The sequence below is a fragment of the Armigeres subalbatus genome, chromosome 3 (assembly GCF_024139115.2).
Source record: "Armigeres subalbatus isolate Guangzhou_Male chromosome 3, GZ_Asu_2, whole genome shotgun sequence".
Lineage (NCBI taxonomy): Eukaryota > Metazoa > Arthropoda > Insecta > Diptera > Culicidae > Armigeres > Armigeres subalbatus.
This window is the reverse complement of record NC_085141.1, coordinates 195488011-195506383: the sequence shown is the minus strand read 5'-3', so window position 1 is coordinate 195506383 and position 18373 is coordinate 195488011. Positions and strand designations below refer to the sequence as shown.

General features: G+C 33.8%; 1 protein-coding gene across 2 annotated transcripts in view; it reads left to right on the top strand.

The window, feature by feature from the left end:
• Nucleotides 1–289: 289 nt before the first annotated feature.
• Nucleotides 290–18373, top strand: part of LOC134224487 (calcineurin-binding protein cabin-1-like) — an 89532-nt gene continuing 71448 nt past the window's right edge. The window contains exons 1-5 of one of the 2 annotated variants that reach the window (XM_062703846.1): nucleotides 290–445; nucleotides 557–648; nucleotides 715–828; nucleotides 896–1537; nucleotides 1592–1739. In XM_062703846.1, the coding sequence (XP_062559830.1) occupies nucleotides 559–648; nucleotides 715–828; nucleotides 896–1537; nucleotides 1592–1739 (994 nt within the window). In that variant the 5' untranslated portion in view covers nucleotides 290–445; nucleotides 557–558. Of the gene's footprint in view, nucleotides 446–523; nucleotides 649–714; nucleotides 829–895; nucleotides 1538–1591; nucleotides 1740–18373 lie in introns of both variants that reach the window. The other variant, XM_062703847.1, reaches the window with a different exon arrangement.

The following is an 18373-nucleotide window of genomic DNA, read 5'->3' as shown; positions in this document are numbered from 1 at the left end:
TGTGGATTTTTATTAGTGTATGTTTTGACATCTGTTTTGATTGACAAGGAGCAAAAAACAAGGTAATCAGGTACCAAACATTTATTGAGTTTGGCAAACCTTGCTGCAAAAGGGAACGTTTGAAATAGCCAAGTGAACCGACTTTCGAATCCATTGGTCAAGTAAATCCACAATATTTAGAGTGTGTTGCTATTAATCCTATCACGCACTTTACTCATTTTTTTCTTGCACTTTCTGCAGTTGCGTTCAAATTATTTATCGAATGGGTGAACTATGGTTTATAGTGTAAATGACATTTTGGCGCCCGTAAACAAATCACCAAACATTGACAGAAAAGCACAGTAAACAAAAATCATACAACAAAAAAAAGTGGCCACCGGTATCTGGAAATTTGAAGAAAATTATTTATTGTTCCATAAGATTCTTTTAACTGCTGATTTTAAAGGTAAATTGTAATTAACAATGTGAATCTCTCTTGTATAATCAATTATGTACAGACGTAGCAGCAATCGAATGAATACAGAAATTTCGTTTTTGTTTCTAACGTTTGTTCCAGAAATGCTGCCGATTCGTGCCCTCAATGATGATTCGGATGATGTTAGTAGCTGTAGCAGCGAAACCGAATTAAAATTCACGGGAGAAGCTGAGGTACGTGAAAGCTAGGTTTAAAATTACCTTGTTGTTGTTCAATCTGTTACGACTCTTTTGCTTCAGGAAACAATTATTGTCGCGGAATACATGAGAGCACTAAATTTTGTAAACACAGGGAATGGTAGCGCAGCGTTGGATCTGTTTCTTGAGTTGCTGGAAACGGAAGCACTCTCTAGGGTAATAATTCGTTAGCTTGCTATTATAAGATCCTAATATAGTCAAGAAACATGGCTTCAAATTTCAGGTTTTCAACAACAATCAGGAGAGTAGACTTTTACTCGTTAAATACAGCTGCTACCGTAACATTGGACTGCTCTATCAAGAAAGAGGTGACAAAGTCAAAGCGTTGGATTACTTAGTTAGTGCCATTGAACTGGATGACAACGACGTTTATGCAATGTGTTCACTCGCGGAATTGGCGCTTGAGATTGGCCAAATTCCAGTTGCAAAGCTTTATTACGAAAAATGCTTAGAGCGAAACCCGAATCATTGGCCAAGTCTGGATGGAATGCTCCAAGTTTTCTTGGCATCAGAAAGCATAATAGAAGCTTGGTCATGGGCCATCCACTGCCTTAAGAAGGACGAAAAGTACGAAAAAGCAATTGGTGTCATACGTGAAATAAGTCATCGATTCGAATCCAGTCGTCCATTTCTGGAGAATCTTATAATGGACAGCCCATCGTTGATCACAACTCTTGCCGAACACAAGAATAATGGAGTGGAAAGTTATCTAAATAATACTCATAATGAAAACATAATTCATCACGACGCTGACGTTATCCAAGATACTACTGCTTTTGATGGTATTAAAGTCGCAGAAATGAATTGGATGTCTTTGGGAACTTTGATACTTGAATTAAACAGCGTTTTGGAAAATTCTGGACAGGTAAATCAATCTGTTTATTAAATTCTTCCTAGATTGACTGACCATTTTTTTCAGATGTTGAAGAATTTCCATCTTAAAGATTTTCTTGGAAAACCAATCGACACTCAGGAACATGAGAGCAACCCCGAAGACGAAACATCGTATACACTACACAATGAGACTATCCCTGATGTAACAGATTTCCGGAGCTCTACGAATTCAGGTGCAGTAATGCCGTTAGGCTACGTAACACAAATTTCTTTAATCCTGAATAATCGAAATCCCGGGATATGTTTGCAGACTCTCAGTAGTAGCTTTGCGACATGGGAGTAGAAAAATCTTAGTGCCTGCAGAACTCTGGACTACAAAGCAGGCCATACTCAAATGAGGCATTTTCAAGAGTCTCAAATCATGAATTTGATTCTATACCATTCCCCAGAAAACCATTTTCCGCAACGGGATCCATAAAACAATGTTTGTTTATAAAATACGTTACACCCAAATTGCAAACTACTACTGGTCGGTGCTACTACTATTGAATGAGATAACTTTTGAAATCATGAAGTTTGATGTGTCGCGTGATGGTGTTCGCGGGCGAAGCCCATATGACATAATGCCGTTTAGCATAATACCATTTGGTATAAAGACTTAAATGTCTAAAGGCCATTTGTCATAATGACCATTTGGCATAATTTGTTGGATACCTAGAGACCATTTGGCATAACGACCATTGTTATAATCGCTTAAAAGATGTATCAAACACAATAGGCCGTTTGGCATAACGACCATTTGGCACAAAAAAGGTTAATTGTAAGAATATATGCTTTCCATTTTTAGAAGTATGTATTTACGTGGAATAAGTCAAAAAAGTAGATGGACCCTTCTTTAAAAATACGCGTTTTTCCGGAAGAAAATAGAAGACTAGATGACCCATTTTTCAAAAGAACGAAAAAGTCCTTCGACTTTATGACTCATACGATCGGAATAAGACAAATGAGCCGATGTTTTCATTTTTAAAGCACACGATTTCTCCTTATAACGAGAAAGCATGCGTGCATTTGGTTGGAAGAACTCTAAAAGCTTTAAAAAACCACATTTTCAGGAATAAGGCAAATTATCACATTATTTCTTCATTTAAATCTATTTAAATTAAAATTTACCCGGAATTAGGTGAAAAAGTAAATCACTCTTTAAATCACGCATGTGCCCAGAATAAGGTAATAATACAGTTGTAAATGGAGCTTCTGCCTAGAGTTTTTATAATTATTTTAATTTTTATGCCAAATGGTCCTTATACCAAATGGCCCTGGCTATTCAACTCGTCATGCCAAATAGCATTATGCCAAACGGACTTATGTCAAACGGCATTATGCCAAATGACTCCGTTACAGGTTCCGGCGGAACGTTAGGAATCCGGAATACAAACCATATTTTGGACCGATCAAATTTGGCACAGTTTGTGCGTTGCTTCCGTACAAAATATCTAAAATAATCGTTTCCGAAGTAAACGCCCAAAGGCTAATGGGGCAAACACAATGGATATGTTTGCGTGCGTTTTGACAGTTTTTCCATGAGAAAACTGTCAAAACGTACGCAAACGAATCCATTGTGTTTGGCCCATAACCATTTGAAAACCAAGAGGCCAATCCTGGAATCCATATCCACAAAGCTTCTTAAAATTAGAAAAAAAAGAAAGCTTCTTTTAGAGGAAGTTGCGAAAAAAAAGATGAAAGGCAAAAAAGTTTACAAGCAAAAAGATTTTCATTTTCGTTTTCACGAGGGGCTTGGTAACGGAAGGGTATACATATATAATTTAATTCCGTTTAATTTTGATTTTATTTGAATTAAGGTACCCCGGGGCAAGTGAAAATACGGGGTAAGTGGGTACTATGACTGCAGATGAATCGATGAACGTTTTTGATGGTAACAATGTTCAAGGAAGATGAAGCAGAACTATCAACGAATTCTCCCGACATAAAAATATTTGGAATCAAAACAATTTAAGGCACCATACTAATGCTATTGCTTGATCATGACTTTAAACTACCGGGAAAATCTATTACAATTATTTTATTTCAATGGATTTCAAACTAAATACATAGTTGTTTCTAAATTTATTATTTGATGTGGAAAGTGAATATTTTGAGCAATTAAATAATTGTGTGACATCGAAAACGATTTAAAATTTTCAATTAAAGCCAAAATCTGCTATTTTCATTTGCCTTTGATTTTTAACATACATGGGGCAAGTGGGACATATTTGAACAACATTTCCAATAAAGCTATTTTAACTGCTTTTAGCTGGTTGTCTAGTGAAAAATAACTTCGTCATTCATGTATCATATGGATCTGAATCAGATGCAGTTTGATTTCGTTACTAAAAAGTATTGAACAGTTAATCACCAAATGCGTATTTTACATTCTATTATTTCAAATAATCTATTATTTCTACAATAGGTCAACAGGATTTGTCTTGCGTTTTATTATTTTCAAGCTTCGCATCAGATTATCAGAAAAATAAAGTGCTTTACACATAAACTGGCAATTTTGTTCTGTTACAAATTAAAAACACTGAATAAAAAGGTTTCTTCTGAAGTACTGATTTATGTAATAATTTGTTTTCTAAACAGAGAAATATTTATTTATACGAAAAGTAAATAAAGATTTGCTTATCCTTGCCACCTAAATCATTTGGTACAAAAGTAAGCTAATGGAAAACAGGAAAACACCCATATAAACAGTAGATCGGCTGTTGTTCTGTTTTCATATCTGCTAACATTATAATACCTTTCTTGCTGCAAAAATAAGGTCCGACATGCAACCAATATCTATCCATGATCTGAAAATACTTATACTCAGAAATAATATGAACAGTATATCTACATTAGACTGGCCCAGGAAACAAAAAGTTGTCCAATTCAACGGGACACCCCACAGGATTGTGTCTTTGGGTGAGAAAATCAATCTCTGAAAATTTCAGCTCAATCGCTTGTTGCATAAGCTGGCGCATTTGATTTGAAGTTTGTATGGGGATTTCAGCCAAAATGTATAGGAAAATACACCTCCGTCACTCATTCGATCTGGAAATTGGTTCTGATTGCTCGATTGACCTCAGAATTGCAAAAACGGCAGTTGGTATGCTACAGAACAATTTCACAGAACATTGTATGATGATTAAATGAACTTTCGTATAGGTTTCGGCTGATGCATTTCGATCAAAAATACACAAATCAGCTCCTAATAAATCAGCCGAAAATTATATAAAAGTTCATTTAATCATCATACAATGTTCTGTGAAATTGTTCTGTAGCATACCAACTGCCGTTTTTGCAATTCTGAGGTCAATCGAGCAATCAGAACCAATTTCCAGATCGAATGAGTGACGGAGGTGTATTTTCCTATACATTTTGGCTGAAATCCCCATACAAACTTCAAATCAAATGCGCCAGCTTATGCAACAAGCGATTGAGCTGAAATTTTCAGAGATTGATTTTCTCACCCAAAGACCACAATTTTGGGGGGTGCCCCGTGGATTTCGACAACATTTTTTTCTCCCCATAGTAATCTGGGCCAGTCTAATCTACATTCCTCAAAATAGTTTCGTTCGACAGTAGAAAACAGAATAGGTCCCACTTGCCCCGTTTGAAAGGGTAAGTGGGTCCTGAAAGTAAATTTAGTTCTAGCAGTACCAATGCTTTTGTAATTGAATAAATGGCTTCCAACACCTTTACACTTCAGCAATGGAAGCATTTAATGATGTATCCGTGGTTAAGGTGACTCGGGGAGGCACTAAACACCGTGTTATTATTCCTATATTTCGTCTCTTTCTAGCATTATCACCTCGCAACTTTGGAGCGGCGTATTTCGGTTTTCAGTTGTTTGATGTAACTGTAAATGCACAGACAAACAGACATAACAAATTGAACATTTACCCACCAAATTCATCGTCGTTCAAACACTAACGACATCTGTTGATTTCAGTTAGTTGGGCAAATCACGAACGAGATGGCGGTAGCGAGCAAACGTCAAACTCGAGCAAAAACGATGCGTGCGCCACAAGTGATCGATTGGCCAACTAATGATTATTTGAATTGATAAGTAAATCAGTGAACGATGGAAATTTGACGAGTGTTATGTCTGTTTGTCTGTGGTAAATGTATCAGCATGTAGATTGCAAGTAAGCACGCGCTGGTGATACTTTTTCAAAATCATATTTGTAGTAGAATAAAAGTTAAGCATTCAATGATGAAAATGATGACGATTTGATGATTGTTAGTGCTTCCCGTGTCACCTTAATGTTTTGAAATACCCTGTTTTCTAAGTATGCGTTAACAATTTTGCTGAACTAGCGTTTTTTTAGGTCCCACTTGCCCCGGGGTACCTTAATTTAATTTCATTTGATTTCATCTAATTTCATTTCATTTTTGATATAATATTATTTAAGAGCCAGTTCGCGAGAAGCGCGACCCCCTCTTGTATCGAAGTGTCTCTAATTTGCCTAAAATTTTCAGAATTTATTCATACCTATTAGGGTAGATAACCATGTGGGCCGCACCCCCTATTCCCGGCAGCAACGTTCATTAAAATAGTACGTGGTGAGTTTCCGTCGATATCTAGTGATGTACAAACAATCAAGCCATTTGGTTGCAATGCGGTCGAGTTATTAAGGCTCCCCCAGACCTAAGCGATTTCATCGCCGTGACGGCGACAACTAGTCGCCACGATTCTATCGTTGGGTCGCTGCAGGCAATGTTCTATTTACACTTCCATACCAACGGCGACCGAATCGCTGTCGCCAAGCGATAGAATCGCGTCGCGACTGTCGCGTCGCGTGTGTTTGGGGAAACCTTTAACGTTGCGGACGGGAATAGGGGGTGCTGCCCAAATGGTCCCGCTCCCTATGTAAAAGACATTTTGCAAATTTACAGATTCTTTCATGGAGGGGAAGTGTCAAAAATTGCCACAATTCAAAAAAATGCAATAACTTTGGTAGTGATTGTCCAATTTTGTTCAAATTTTAACCGACCAAAATTTAACAAATTAAAATCTGTTTGTTCTTTTTTTGAACTAGTTTTATTTGGTTCAATCAATGTTAAGTGCCTATGTTCCGGGTATTAAACCACCCGACTTGGACATTAATTTACAATGTCTGAAAATTCAGATATGAATATGTAGGGGGAGATCCTCCAGTGCCGGAAACATAAGCCATTTGACGAAAAACTCTCTAATTATTCGGATTATGTTTACTTGTATTATGTATACCATGCACACAAAATATGATCATTGATGATTCATACAAACTAGGGTATCTGTTCCATTATTCTTAACATACTCCTATATCAATAACATTCGCAAAACAGGAAATTTAGGCTCAATTTATGTCGTGTTTTGTTGTTATCCGGCGTGCTCACCGCTGAAAAAAATCACAAAAATGAGAAATAAATCAATTTGCGCACCAATACTTTGTTTTCGAATGGTATTGATTTGGGTACATGGTATGAATTCAAGGAGTAGTTCCCCTATATTTGATCATTTGAACACGTTTTTCGACGATGTAGGTATTTCGATGATGAAATTTAGTGAAAAGTTTCGCGGTTCAGAAATGTGTCCCGGAGTACCGGACACTATTGCATAATGTTCAAACATGACCAAGTTTCTAGTACATGAGTAAAGACATCATTTAGAATTGTAATATTTTTTACTTGCTTCACGTTGTAGATATCAACACGTGTTAGTAGAGCTTATTTTACTCTTCAGCACAATTTCTTACATCCTATTTAAAATTCCCTCCATTTTCAATGACATCTTCAATTTTTGTTTCTGCTTAGTTCTGTAGCTTTCTGATACCTCAGCGAGAAAAAAATAATTGAATTGAAGTAAGTTTAACAAAACATGTGCAAAGAATGGCTATTTGATCACATGAAAAAACTCACTGTCCGGACCCGAAGGACAGCTTCCGGATACAGAAATCGATTTTGCACCATAAATACTATTTGAAATATGAGCGATTCCAAGCAACAGCATCAAAATTTAAGAAAATTTTTAATTCATGATTTTCTATTGAGTTGAAACTTTGCACAGTTTTTCAATTTCATCTAAATCGTCATTTTTCGATATCAAATCTTCATATTGAGTCACGACTAACTTTTCAAAAGGGTGTATGTGAAAATGGTTCAACAATATTTAAAAAGCTGCACAGCAAAAACGGAATGTTCGATTGTTATGATTTTTCAGCAAAGTTAGACAACTAAATGGTGATTCTTAAGAAAATGTGCACAGTAAAAAAAAATTTGTTTGCCTTTAAAAATATCATTTTGTCACAAAAACTCAAATATCTCTAAACCCTATCTTTTTTCGAACGTAATTTTTTTAGGGAAAACGGTCCATTATATTAGCTATCTACCATAAAAATTTGGTGATGGTAAACTAATAAACAAAAAAGTTATGACATTTCAAACATTTCACAATTTTCACATATAGTAAACAAAAAAAAATTTCCGTGTATTTTTTTTTCAAGAATCACAGTTTGATGCTGATTTTATTGTTAAGGGCCTTGCGTGAGTTAAACAAGTTGTTTGTATGATATTCCATATTTATGTATTCATCGATATTATGTATATTATATGTATAAATATTATATGTATAAATAAATAAAAATGAATTAATATTATCCTAAGTATTAAATTAAATGTGGCAGTTACACAATGTTGTTATAGAAACTCTAAGAGTTTTGGGTTTGAATTTTGATATGGGTTATGATATCATGGAAACAGTTTTTAATACTTATTTTTATTTATTTTATTCAAATTTTTAAAATATCGAACACTTTTGAATTATTATCAGCACAGTTTGAGTATAGTTTTGCTTTAATTTTATTTTCCGACAATGGAATGAAACAGTGAAATTTTTGGGTTCCTTGGATCGTTTTCGCGTTATTAAATTGCTCGCTGAGCTCTGAAGCCTTTATTTCGTACTCTTCAGTAGTAGTAAAACAAAATGATAATTTGGTTAAATCTTTTTCTTTTCTACGATTTGCCCAATCAAAAGTTCTTTCGCAGTTTTAATTGGATGCTCACGTTCTTTGGCTAAACTTGCTCTTGTGGCCATGCGCTTTATTGTTCCTCCAATAGCATCACAAGGACCTTTGCCATGTGATGTAGCAAAAAAATGCCATTCTGCATCAATTCCGTACATTGATTTAAATTGACATAGGCTCGAAAAATTCTTACGATTTTTGTACTGCGACGCTGCTCCATCAGACATGAAATATATCTTTTTGACTTCTTTATGCTTATCAACGCGTAAAAAGTTAATCATTTACGGATTACTGGATTACGGATACTGAATCGTGTCTTAAATCTTCGGAAATTATAATAAAACTTAAGTGTTCAATTTGCGTACTTCCATTAAAATAAATAACGAATGGATGAATTGTAGCTTGTTGTACGTTCCAGTGATGGGACTGCACTTCATCTTGCAATACAAAGCTGTAATTTTCAGAAAAATCACAAATGACTAAAAATTCACCATTTTGTAATGTATTTTTCGTATTTTTTAAAAAGCTGGATTGTTCTGTTTTAATGAAATCGTGAGGATTAAACTTTCTAATTTCAAGCAAAATATGACACAAACTCATCTACAGGTTTTACAATAGTTTCTATGTCACACCTATCCGTGGTCACCCATTGCTCAAATGATAACTGATCAATATATTTTCTTCAAACTCAGCGAATAAAGTATTTTCCAATGATGAAGAAACTGGACAACCCGAACAAGATCGTAGATAGCAATTTGATGTTGTATTTTCACACAAAAGACTACCAGTTAACATTTTAATATCGTTTGTTAAATTGATTCTTTTCAAACTATGTAAAATAAGATTAATATTCTCATGGGTTGTGCACACACACATTATGTGTTCCTGAATTGGAAAGAAGCTTACATTTCCTTTGCCGAAGGCGTGCAAATGAGGAAAAACCTAGTTGAATATGATCTGGAAGTTCCGGGAAGCGTGTGGACGCTTCTTTCAAAGTCGGCGTCATGAATCGTTTTTGGAGTGCTCGACGCTTTCCATCTTTTTACTGATACATAATCTTTTGACCAGGCATAGCTCGACTTACTTCATCATCTTCAAAATATTGAACTACTATTTCTTTTGTCTCATCTGTTAATGCAGTACTAGACCTAGTATTTTTGGTTGAAAGACAGTTATTCTTCAATTGTTTTGCCTCTTTTACTGTATTTCTATTGGTTTTGAACTCATCAATGGCATCCTGAATAGACCACGAACTTGGCAGCATCGACAAAATCAATAATTTGTCTTTCCTTGTCGTGGCTGCATTCGAGAACCTTTCCTTCATATTTATAATTACCTCATCGTAGTCTGTATTTTCCACATCATCAGGTCCTAATTTGAAGAGGTTTCTTCGTACAGCTTCGTTTATTTCACGGTATTTTTCTCCGGGTAATAAACGTAGTCCATCTTACTCCATTTAATCAGAGTCACTTTTATCCCAGCTATGCCCTCGTTAAAGCGTTCGATGTTGACCTTTTGGATACACTCATCTTCCGATTGATTTGTTGAAACAGATTTCGCTGATGGTACGGTGGCAAGGCTCTCAGCACTTAATACTTCTGGTAATTCCTCAGTTGTTGTCGATACATCTGGCAATTCCTCAGTTGCTGTCGTTTTCGAACTTCCTGCGCTCTGCTCAACCGATGATATACAGATTGCTCTTTTGTCAACGTTTAGACGGCAGGACGTGCAAATGCGTAAATTTGTATTCAATGTGGACATTGGAGCATAACCAGTCGCTTTCAGTTTATCTATGGTGCTTTCGGTGAGATTTCGTAACTCTTTTGAACACTTTTTTCCATCAAACGGCCTACAACAGTTGAGAAAGCGGCTACTCATGTTGTTCGTAATATTTCAATAAACAAAATCACTTTTAAGTTTTACTGACTAGTTTGGTGTCATTTGCTTGACTGAAGAAAAAATTACTATAAGATTTTTAACAACCTTAGTAGTAGTAATTTTTTGCTTTTCGTGAGCATTGTCATGGTATGTACCTATCATGCATTTGTTGTTGTTGAAGATACCCGTTTCCTCCCGATCATAAAGTCTATTCTCTAAGAGGTATATTTTTGCAGGTAAACTATAGACGTACACGTGTATATAAATCTTTGATTTTGCAGTCTTAAAAATAACATTTCTGATATGTTTCTATCAACGTTATTATCAACAGGTTTCAACACTATTAAAAGAATTTTTCGCCAGTCACGTGCAATGAAAATTATGACACTATCAATACTTTTGATCACAACACTGGATCGTGTCTAAGTTTCTTATAGATGCTATGAATAATTAAATCAAAATATCATGAAAACAACTTGTTTAAATCACGTCCCTTAACAATAAAATCTGCATCAAACTGCAATTCTCGAAATAACTTACACAGAAAAAATTTTTTTTTTACTAAATGTGAAAATTGTGAAATGTTTGAAATGTCATAACTTTGTTGGTTATTAGTTTACCATCACCAAATTTTTATGGCAGATAGCTAATATAATGGAACGTTTTTCCTAAAATATTTACGTTAGAAAAAAGATAGGGTTTTGAGATATTTGAGTTTTTGTGAAAAAATTGATATTTTTAAAGGCCCAATTTTTTTTTTTTTTTCCTGTGCACATTTTCTTAAGAATCACCATTTAGTTGTCTAACTTTGCTGAAAAATCATAACAATCGAACATTCCGTTTTTGCTGTGCAGCTTTTTAAATATTTTTGAACCATTTTCACATACACCCTTTTGAAAAGTTAGTCGTGACTCAATATGAAGATTTGATATCGAAAAATGACGATTTAGATGAAATTGAAAAACTGTGCAGAGTTTCAAATATTTTCGAAATGGTCGCTCAGGATCGACTGACATGCCCCCGTGGAATGCCTCATATGACTAACATTGACCATCTCGACATAATCAGAATGCATTTGATTGATTTTAATATTGACGATTCAAACCTTCTAAAATAAGGCGAAACATGAAAATTTTCCACATTTTTGTTCAATTTCAAATTTTGTACAAAGCTTATAACATGGGGATCTGATATTCCATGCAGGTAAAGGACTTTTCAATAGTTTTCTTCTGTACTGCATAAGATAATGGAGGGGTCTCTGCAAGTGCAAGTGCCCGATATTGGGAGGTGTCCGGCGCTGGGGGATCTCCCCCTACATTATGTAAAAGATTATTGTCGTAACTCAGCATTTCGCTGCTTTGGTCCGACATCGGAAGGTTCGTAGCCGGAACCGACTGAGTGAACTGAGTGGTACTGTTGTTCAACGAAAGAATATGACGCGCTTCTGCGGTTTCTAGGCTCCTATGGCACGGCAACTAGGTGTTAGGTACACCCGTCGAGACAAATCGCTCGGTTCGCTGATTGTCCGAGGCTTATCACTCGATGCGCTGATCGTCGGCACGAGGCCTATCGCTCGGTGCGCTGATCGTCGGTCCGCGGCCTATCGCTCAGCTCTTAGCATTCAAGCTGCTGCCGAACTCGCTACCACTTCTGCTGAACTGCTTCTAGTGGGTGGTGTTTGCTGGGCTGGCTGGTTACTGCTGGGCTGGCTAATGACTGCTGGGCTGGCTGCTGGGCTGCTGGTCTGCTCGCTCCGAAAATCGTCAATGGAATGACACGGTCTTCGATGTTGCATCCTTTTATAACCGCGAGAAATGTTGCAACATGTATAGGTGTTGCATCAATAAACGAACTGATGTCGCAGCGAATTCGTATGCAACGACGCTCTTGTAGCATACAGAAGAGGGGAAACGTACGCCTAACGGTAAATGATGAGGGAGAAAGTTTGCGCCTAAACAAGATCAAGAGTGGAACGTACGAGGTGTAGAAAAGAAGACTAACAATCGAAAAGGTCCGATTTCCCAATAATAAAAGTCTATAGGAGATAGATAAATTTTTATTTAATTTATTTATTATTCTTTTTGTTATTTGTATAATCCACTACAATTATGATTTGAAAAATGTATGGGAGGTAACTACTTTCCTTCGATGGGGGGACTCGAACCCACGACCCTCTGATGCCAGGTACATTCATCTCTTGGACTAGGTGTTCCTTGTTTTCTTAACACTATCATCCTTATTTGATATGACATATTTCTAGTTGTTATTAATACATTTCAATTGCCTCTGGCAATTAGGATTTTTCCAAATATAGTATAATAACAATGTGGTCCACTTCGTGAATCCCCATATGTCAGGCAACAGACAGCACATTCACACTATCTTGCGTCACTAAAATGAACTAACGCCTGAAAACGATTGCCAAAGGGTGCGATAATTGCAAAACTTACACAAATTTTAAAATTTTAATTACGTTTTATTTTTAAACTCAGATTTCAAAATGGGGTCATGGGTTGATTTTCAACACATTATTTCGACATGTTATACTGCACATTGAATTACATGTTTAAGGTGAAGGTGGGTTGAGTACCAAACCAAAGCTTTGGAAGTATTGGTACAATAAAAACTGTCATATACTGTAGTAGTATTGGTATCGTATTTATAAAAACCATAAAATATTAGTAGGGTGGTTCAAAAACGACCCAGCTCCAGCACGCTCAATCGATTCCGTCCCATGCTCCGAGTGTCCTCCAAAAATCGAATCGAACAAAAACTGGTTGAGCACAAGCCGATTCAAGTTTGTATGAAAACTAGTATGGAAAACAAAACCTTTTGTTACACTGGCTACAGCGCCTCCCCTCCAAACGCTGGTGAAAAGAGAACCCACATAGCTAAAGGCAACATTCTAAAGACTTTACTGAACGAAAATCGCACCGCAGGAAAGATCCATTGATTACGTATCGCAAAAAATAGCATTTTATACCCCACTCACCCCCATGTCACACTTTTTGTATGAAGTATCTGCCCCTGGTGCAACAGATATCACAGACAAATTTTGGCTATTTTGTTGATGCACACGTTTCTGATGCCACACTGATGCCTTCTGAGAAGCCTAATTATCATGCTAAAGACACGCAACCTCGATTGAAATCGACTTCTACGACCATTCAATATACATTGTCTACAGAGTTAAAGCTCTTGAATATTTCATCCATTCATATGGTCTCCCCCCTCGCCAGCGCCCAATGACGGAGCGCCACAATCAGAATAATGTAAAATTCAACCTCGCCATATCAACTGTCATACAAACCTGAAACGACCTGTGCACGGTAAGCCTCTATTCAAACCAGCCCAAACCATCGGATGACACCCAAATTATAAATCATAATCGACTGAGCGTGGCGGAGCAAAAGTTATTAGTTTGCTGCTGCCGGTGCCGTTGTTTACATTCGCTTCGCGATCAGTTTTTAATCGTTTTTTTTCGGGCAAAAATAGCAGTTTATATTAAGTTTTCGGTTTAAACAAGTGACTGATTTCGAAAAGTGATGTTTAATTTGCATTCCATCAACATTTCGGGCTGCTCATGTGAGGAAAAGTGAGTAAAACTTGATTTTTTCAGTGCCCTTTGAGAAGAAGTGAAGTGCAGTGATGAGCCCACCAAATCGCGAACGGCTAATAAATCGGCACGAAACTGCTGATTTATGATATTATTCGAGCTAAAATGCATAAGACTCTTTGGATAAACATGTTCATTATCACGGGAAGTGAATAAATATGCTGTGAACAGGTTAGTAATTTGAATATTAAACTTTTGTTCAATGCTGTTCGATGCATTCGAATGTTGGTGGGAGAGGAGTGCGGGAGGTGTGGGGTTGACCCGTGGGAGGTTCGGTACCATATTGGCTGCCATCTTGATACTCTTCCAACTATGTCCTTAAGCACACCTCGGAATGTCTCTTCACTACATTGCTTGCCTTTTGTGACACCGCGGCGCTACTGCGTTGTCTCTTCGGTTGTATGACAAACGGCGGAATGCCATTCCGCGGAATTCAATTTCGCGGAGTCCCATTCCACGGGATGCAACATATCCCGGAAAATCGTTTCGCGGAATGCACTTTGCGCGGAAAATGACCATTTCGCGGAATGACTCATTTTGCCAAAATTTCAATTGGGACATATTTTTTCCAGCTGAGTTGCAAATGCCACCTCGTTCGTACTTTGTATGTACAGCTGTCGAGGTTTTTTGCCGTCAGACTATAAGCCACATATAATACTTGATATACGGAATGTTAATATTAGCTGTCATATGCATTATTTCCAGTGAAACCTTAAAAATGAGATGTAAGAACATTTACATCAAGTTACTCTATCAACTCGTAGTCTGGGCGGCACATTACAGAATATAAGTGATAAAGCGAACCTGACTATAAACTTTGTCTTTATGCCTTTTTAGTATGCATGCATTTTAACGACATACGACAAAAAACTGAATTCACCCTTCTTTAAATGCGCGTATTAGCGCGATATAAGAAAAAATAATATTTAATATTTGTATAACATGCACGTGATTTCCGTTTTTAGATGTACGTATTTACCTAGAATAAGGCAAAAGAGTAGTTGACCCCTTCTTTAAAAGTACGCAGGCAAAAGAGTAAATGACTCATTTTTTTAAAGTACGTAGTTGCCCGGGATGGAGCAAAAGAAGAGATAACTCTTTTAAAAGTACGCATTTACCCGGAATAATGCAAAAGAGTAGATGACTCCTTCTTTAAAAGTACGCATTTGCCCGGAATAATGCAAACGAGTAAACAATTGACGCACATAGACTACACTATATATAGTTAATGTATTTGTGATTGTATTGTATTTTAACCTCTTGACAATGTTTTAAGGCCCAAATTACCGTAATCCAGTCATTGACAAGAAAACAGCCACGTGCTTGTACCACCCCCAGGAAAAAATCCGCCCACTGAGGAGAAAATTCATTCCCCAGCTGAATCGGGGAAGCACTCTTGTTTTAAAACTACATCAACATATAGTGGTGACTTCAATACATCCGTGTGATGCTTCATTTGGATGAATTTCGTAATATTATTTGAAAAAACTGCCTTTTGCAGAAAATATTGCAAAGTTGAAAAAATATTTTTCCAGGAGGGGAAACCGTCGATTTACTCTCACGCTCTCTGCAAAGTGATACTCGAAAATCATCGTTCAGTGTTGCGTGTTGATTTGTTCTATATGTTATGCTTGTTTTCTCGAATATGTACGTAAACATCAAGCAATAATCTATGAAAATGATGCTTTTCATGCTATATATTGACACTAAATATTAGATGTGAGCTAGAAGTGTGAAAACGCAAGCATTAATAAGCAACGCAGGTTATTTATTTTTTCATAATTCAAGTGTTGATAATGTAATGTAATGCTAAAACGGCATCACTTTTCATGTACACAGAGAGTAGACCGGTCATATGGTCATGTAAACAATCCATTGAATCTGGTCGAACATTTGAGAAGGTAGTCAACTGCATCATAATTTTACATTCATGTAAAATGCATGTAGGAAATTGTGTAATTAGGAGAAGGATGCACAACAAATCAATCTCAGATGCATGTTTGAGGTTGTTTATGCGTATCACCATAATCTGTGCGCTGTACAGGTATTGAAAAGGACGTTAATATTTTGTGGAAATATATAGAGTTTGATACCTTTTGAAATGTTTGTGTACTTTGTACAAAATCAGATCTGAGCGTATGAGTAGGCTCTCCGCAAAAAAAAGAAGCGAACAGCAAGAAAAAGAAGTCGATTTGATGTATGACATTTGAACCTTAATGTAGTGATGTGATATTGTATTTATATTTTTTAATCATCATTGGGGCTGTATCAAGTCTGTTGATGTTATAAATAAATAATAAATAATAAATTAAATGAAATTAAATGAAATTAAATGAAATTGAATGAAATTAAATGAAATTAAATGAAATTAAATGAAATTAAATGAAATTAAATGAAATTAAATGAAATGAAATGAAATTAAATGAAATTAAATGAAGTTAAATAAAATAAAATAAAATTGAATAAAATAAAATGAAATAAAATGAAATAAAATAAAATAAAATGAAATAAAATAAAATAAAATGAAATTAAATGAAATAAAATGAAATAAAATGAAATAAAATGAAATAAAATGAAATTAAATGAAATAAAATGGAATTAAATGAAATCAAATGAAATTAAATGAAATTTAATGAAACTAAATGGAATTAAATGAAATTAAATGAAATCAAATGAAATTAAATGAAATTAAATGAAATTAAATGAAATTAAATGAAATTAAATGAAATCAAATGAAATTAAATGAAATTGAATGAAATTAAATGAAATTAAATGAAATCAAATGAAATTAAATGAAATTAAATGAAATTAAATGAAATCAAATGAAATCAAATGAAATTAACGAAATTAAATAAATCAAATGAAATTAAATGAAATTAAATGAAATTAAATGAAATCAAATGAAATTAAATGAAATTCAATGAAATCAAATGAAATCAAATGAAATTAAATGAAATTAAATGAAATTAAATGAAATTAAATGAAATTAAATGAAATTAAATGAAATTAAATTAAATTAAATTAAATGAAATCAAATGAAATTAAATGAAATTGAATGAAATTAAATGAAATTCAATTAAATCAAATGAAATTAAATGAAATTAAATGAAATCAAATGAAATTAAATGAAATTAAATGAAATTCAATGAAATCAAATGAAATTAAATGAAATTAAATAAAATTAAATGAAATCAAATGAAATTAAATGAAATCAAATGAAATTAAATTAAATTAAATTAAATTCAATGGAATCAAATGAAATTAAATGAAATTAAATGAAATTTAATGAAATCAAATGAAATTAAATGAAATCAAATGAAATTAAATGAAATTAAATGAAATTAAATGAAATCAAATGAAATTAAATGAAATTGAATGAATTTAAATAAAATTAAATGAAATTAAATGAAATTAAATGAAATTAAATGAAATCAAATGAAATTAAATGAAATTAAATGAAATTAAATGAAATTAAATGAAATTAAATGAAATTAAATGAAATTAAATTAAATTAAATGAAATCAAATGAAATTAAATGAAATCAAATTAAATGAAATTAAATGAAATCAAATGAAATTAAATGAAATCAAATGAAATTAAATGAAATTAAATGAAATTAAATGAAATTAAATGAAATTAAATGAAATTAAATGAAATTAAATGAAATTAAATTAAATTCAATGGAATTAAATGAAATTAAATGAAATTAAATGAAATTAAATGAAATCAAATGAAATTAAATGAAATTAAATGAAATCAAATGAAATCAAATGAAATCAAATGAAATTAAATGAAATTAAATGAAATTAAATGAAATTAAATGAAATTTAATGAAATCAAATGAAATTAAATGAAATCAAATGAAATCAAATGAAATTAAATGAAATTAAATGAAATTAAATGAAATCAAATGAAATTAAATGAAATTAAATTAAATTCAATGGAATCAAATGAAATTAAATGAAATTAAATGAAATTAAATGAAATTAAATGAAATTAAATGAAATCAAATGAAATTAAATGAAATTAAATGAAATTAAATGAAATTAAATGAAATTAAATGAAATCAAATGAAATTAAATGAAATTAAATGAAATAAATGAAATTAAATTAAATTAAATGAAATCAAATGAAATTAAATGAAATCAAATTAAATGAAATTAAATGAAATCAAATGAAATTAAATGAAATCAAATGAAATTAAATGAAATTAAATGAAATTAAATGAAATTAAATGAAATCAAATGAAATTAAATGAAATTAAATGAAATTAAATTAAATTCAATGGAATCAAATGAAATTAAATGAAATTAAATGAAATTAAATG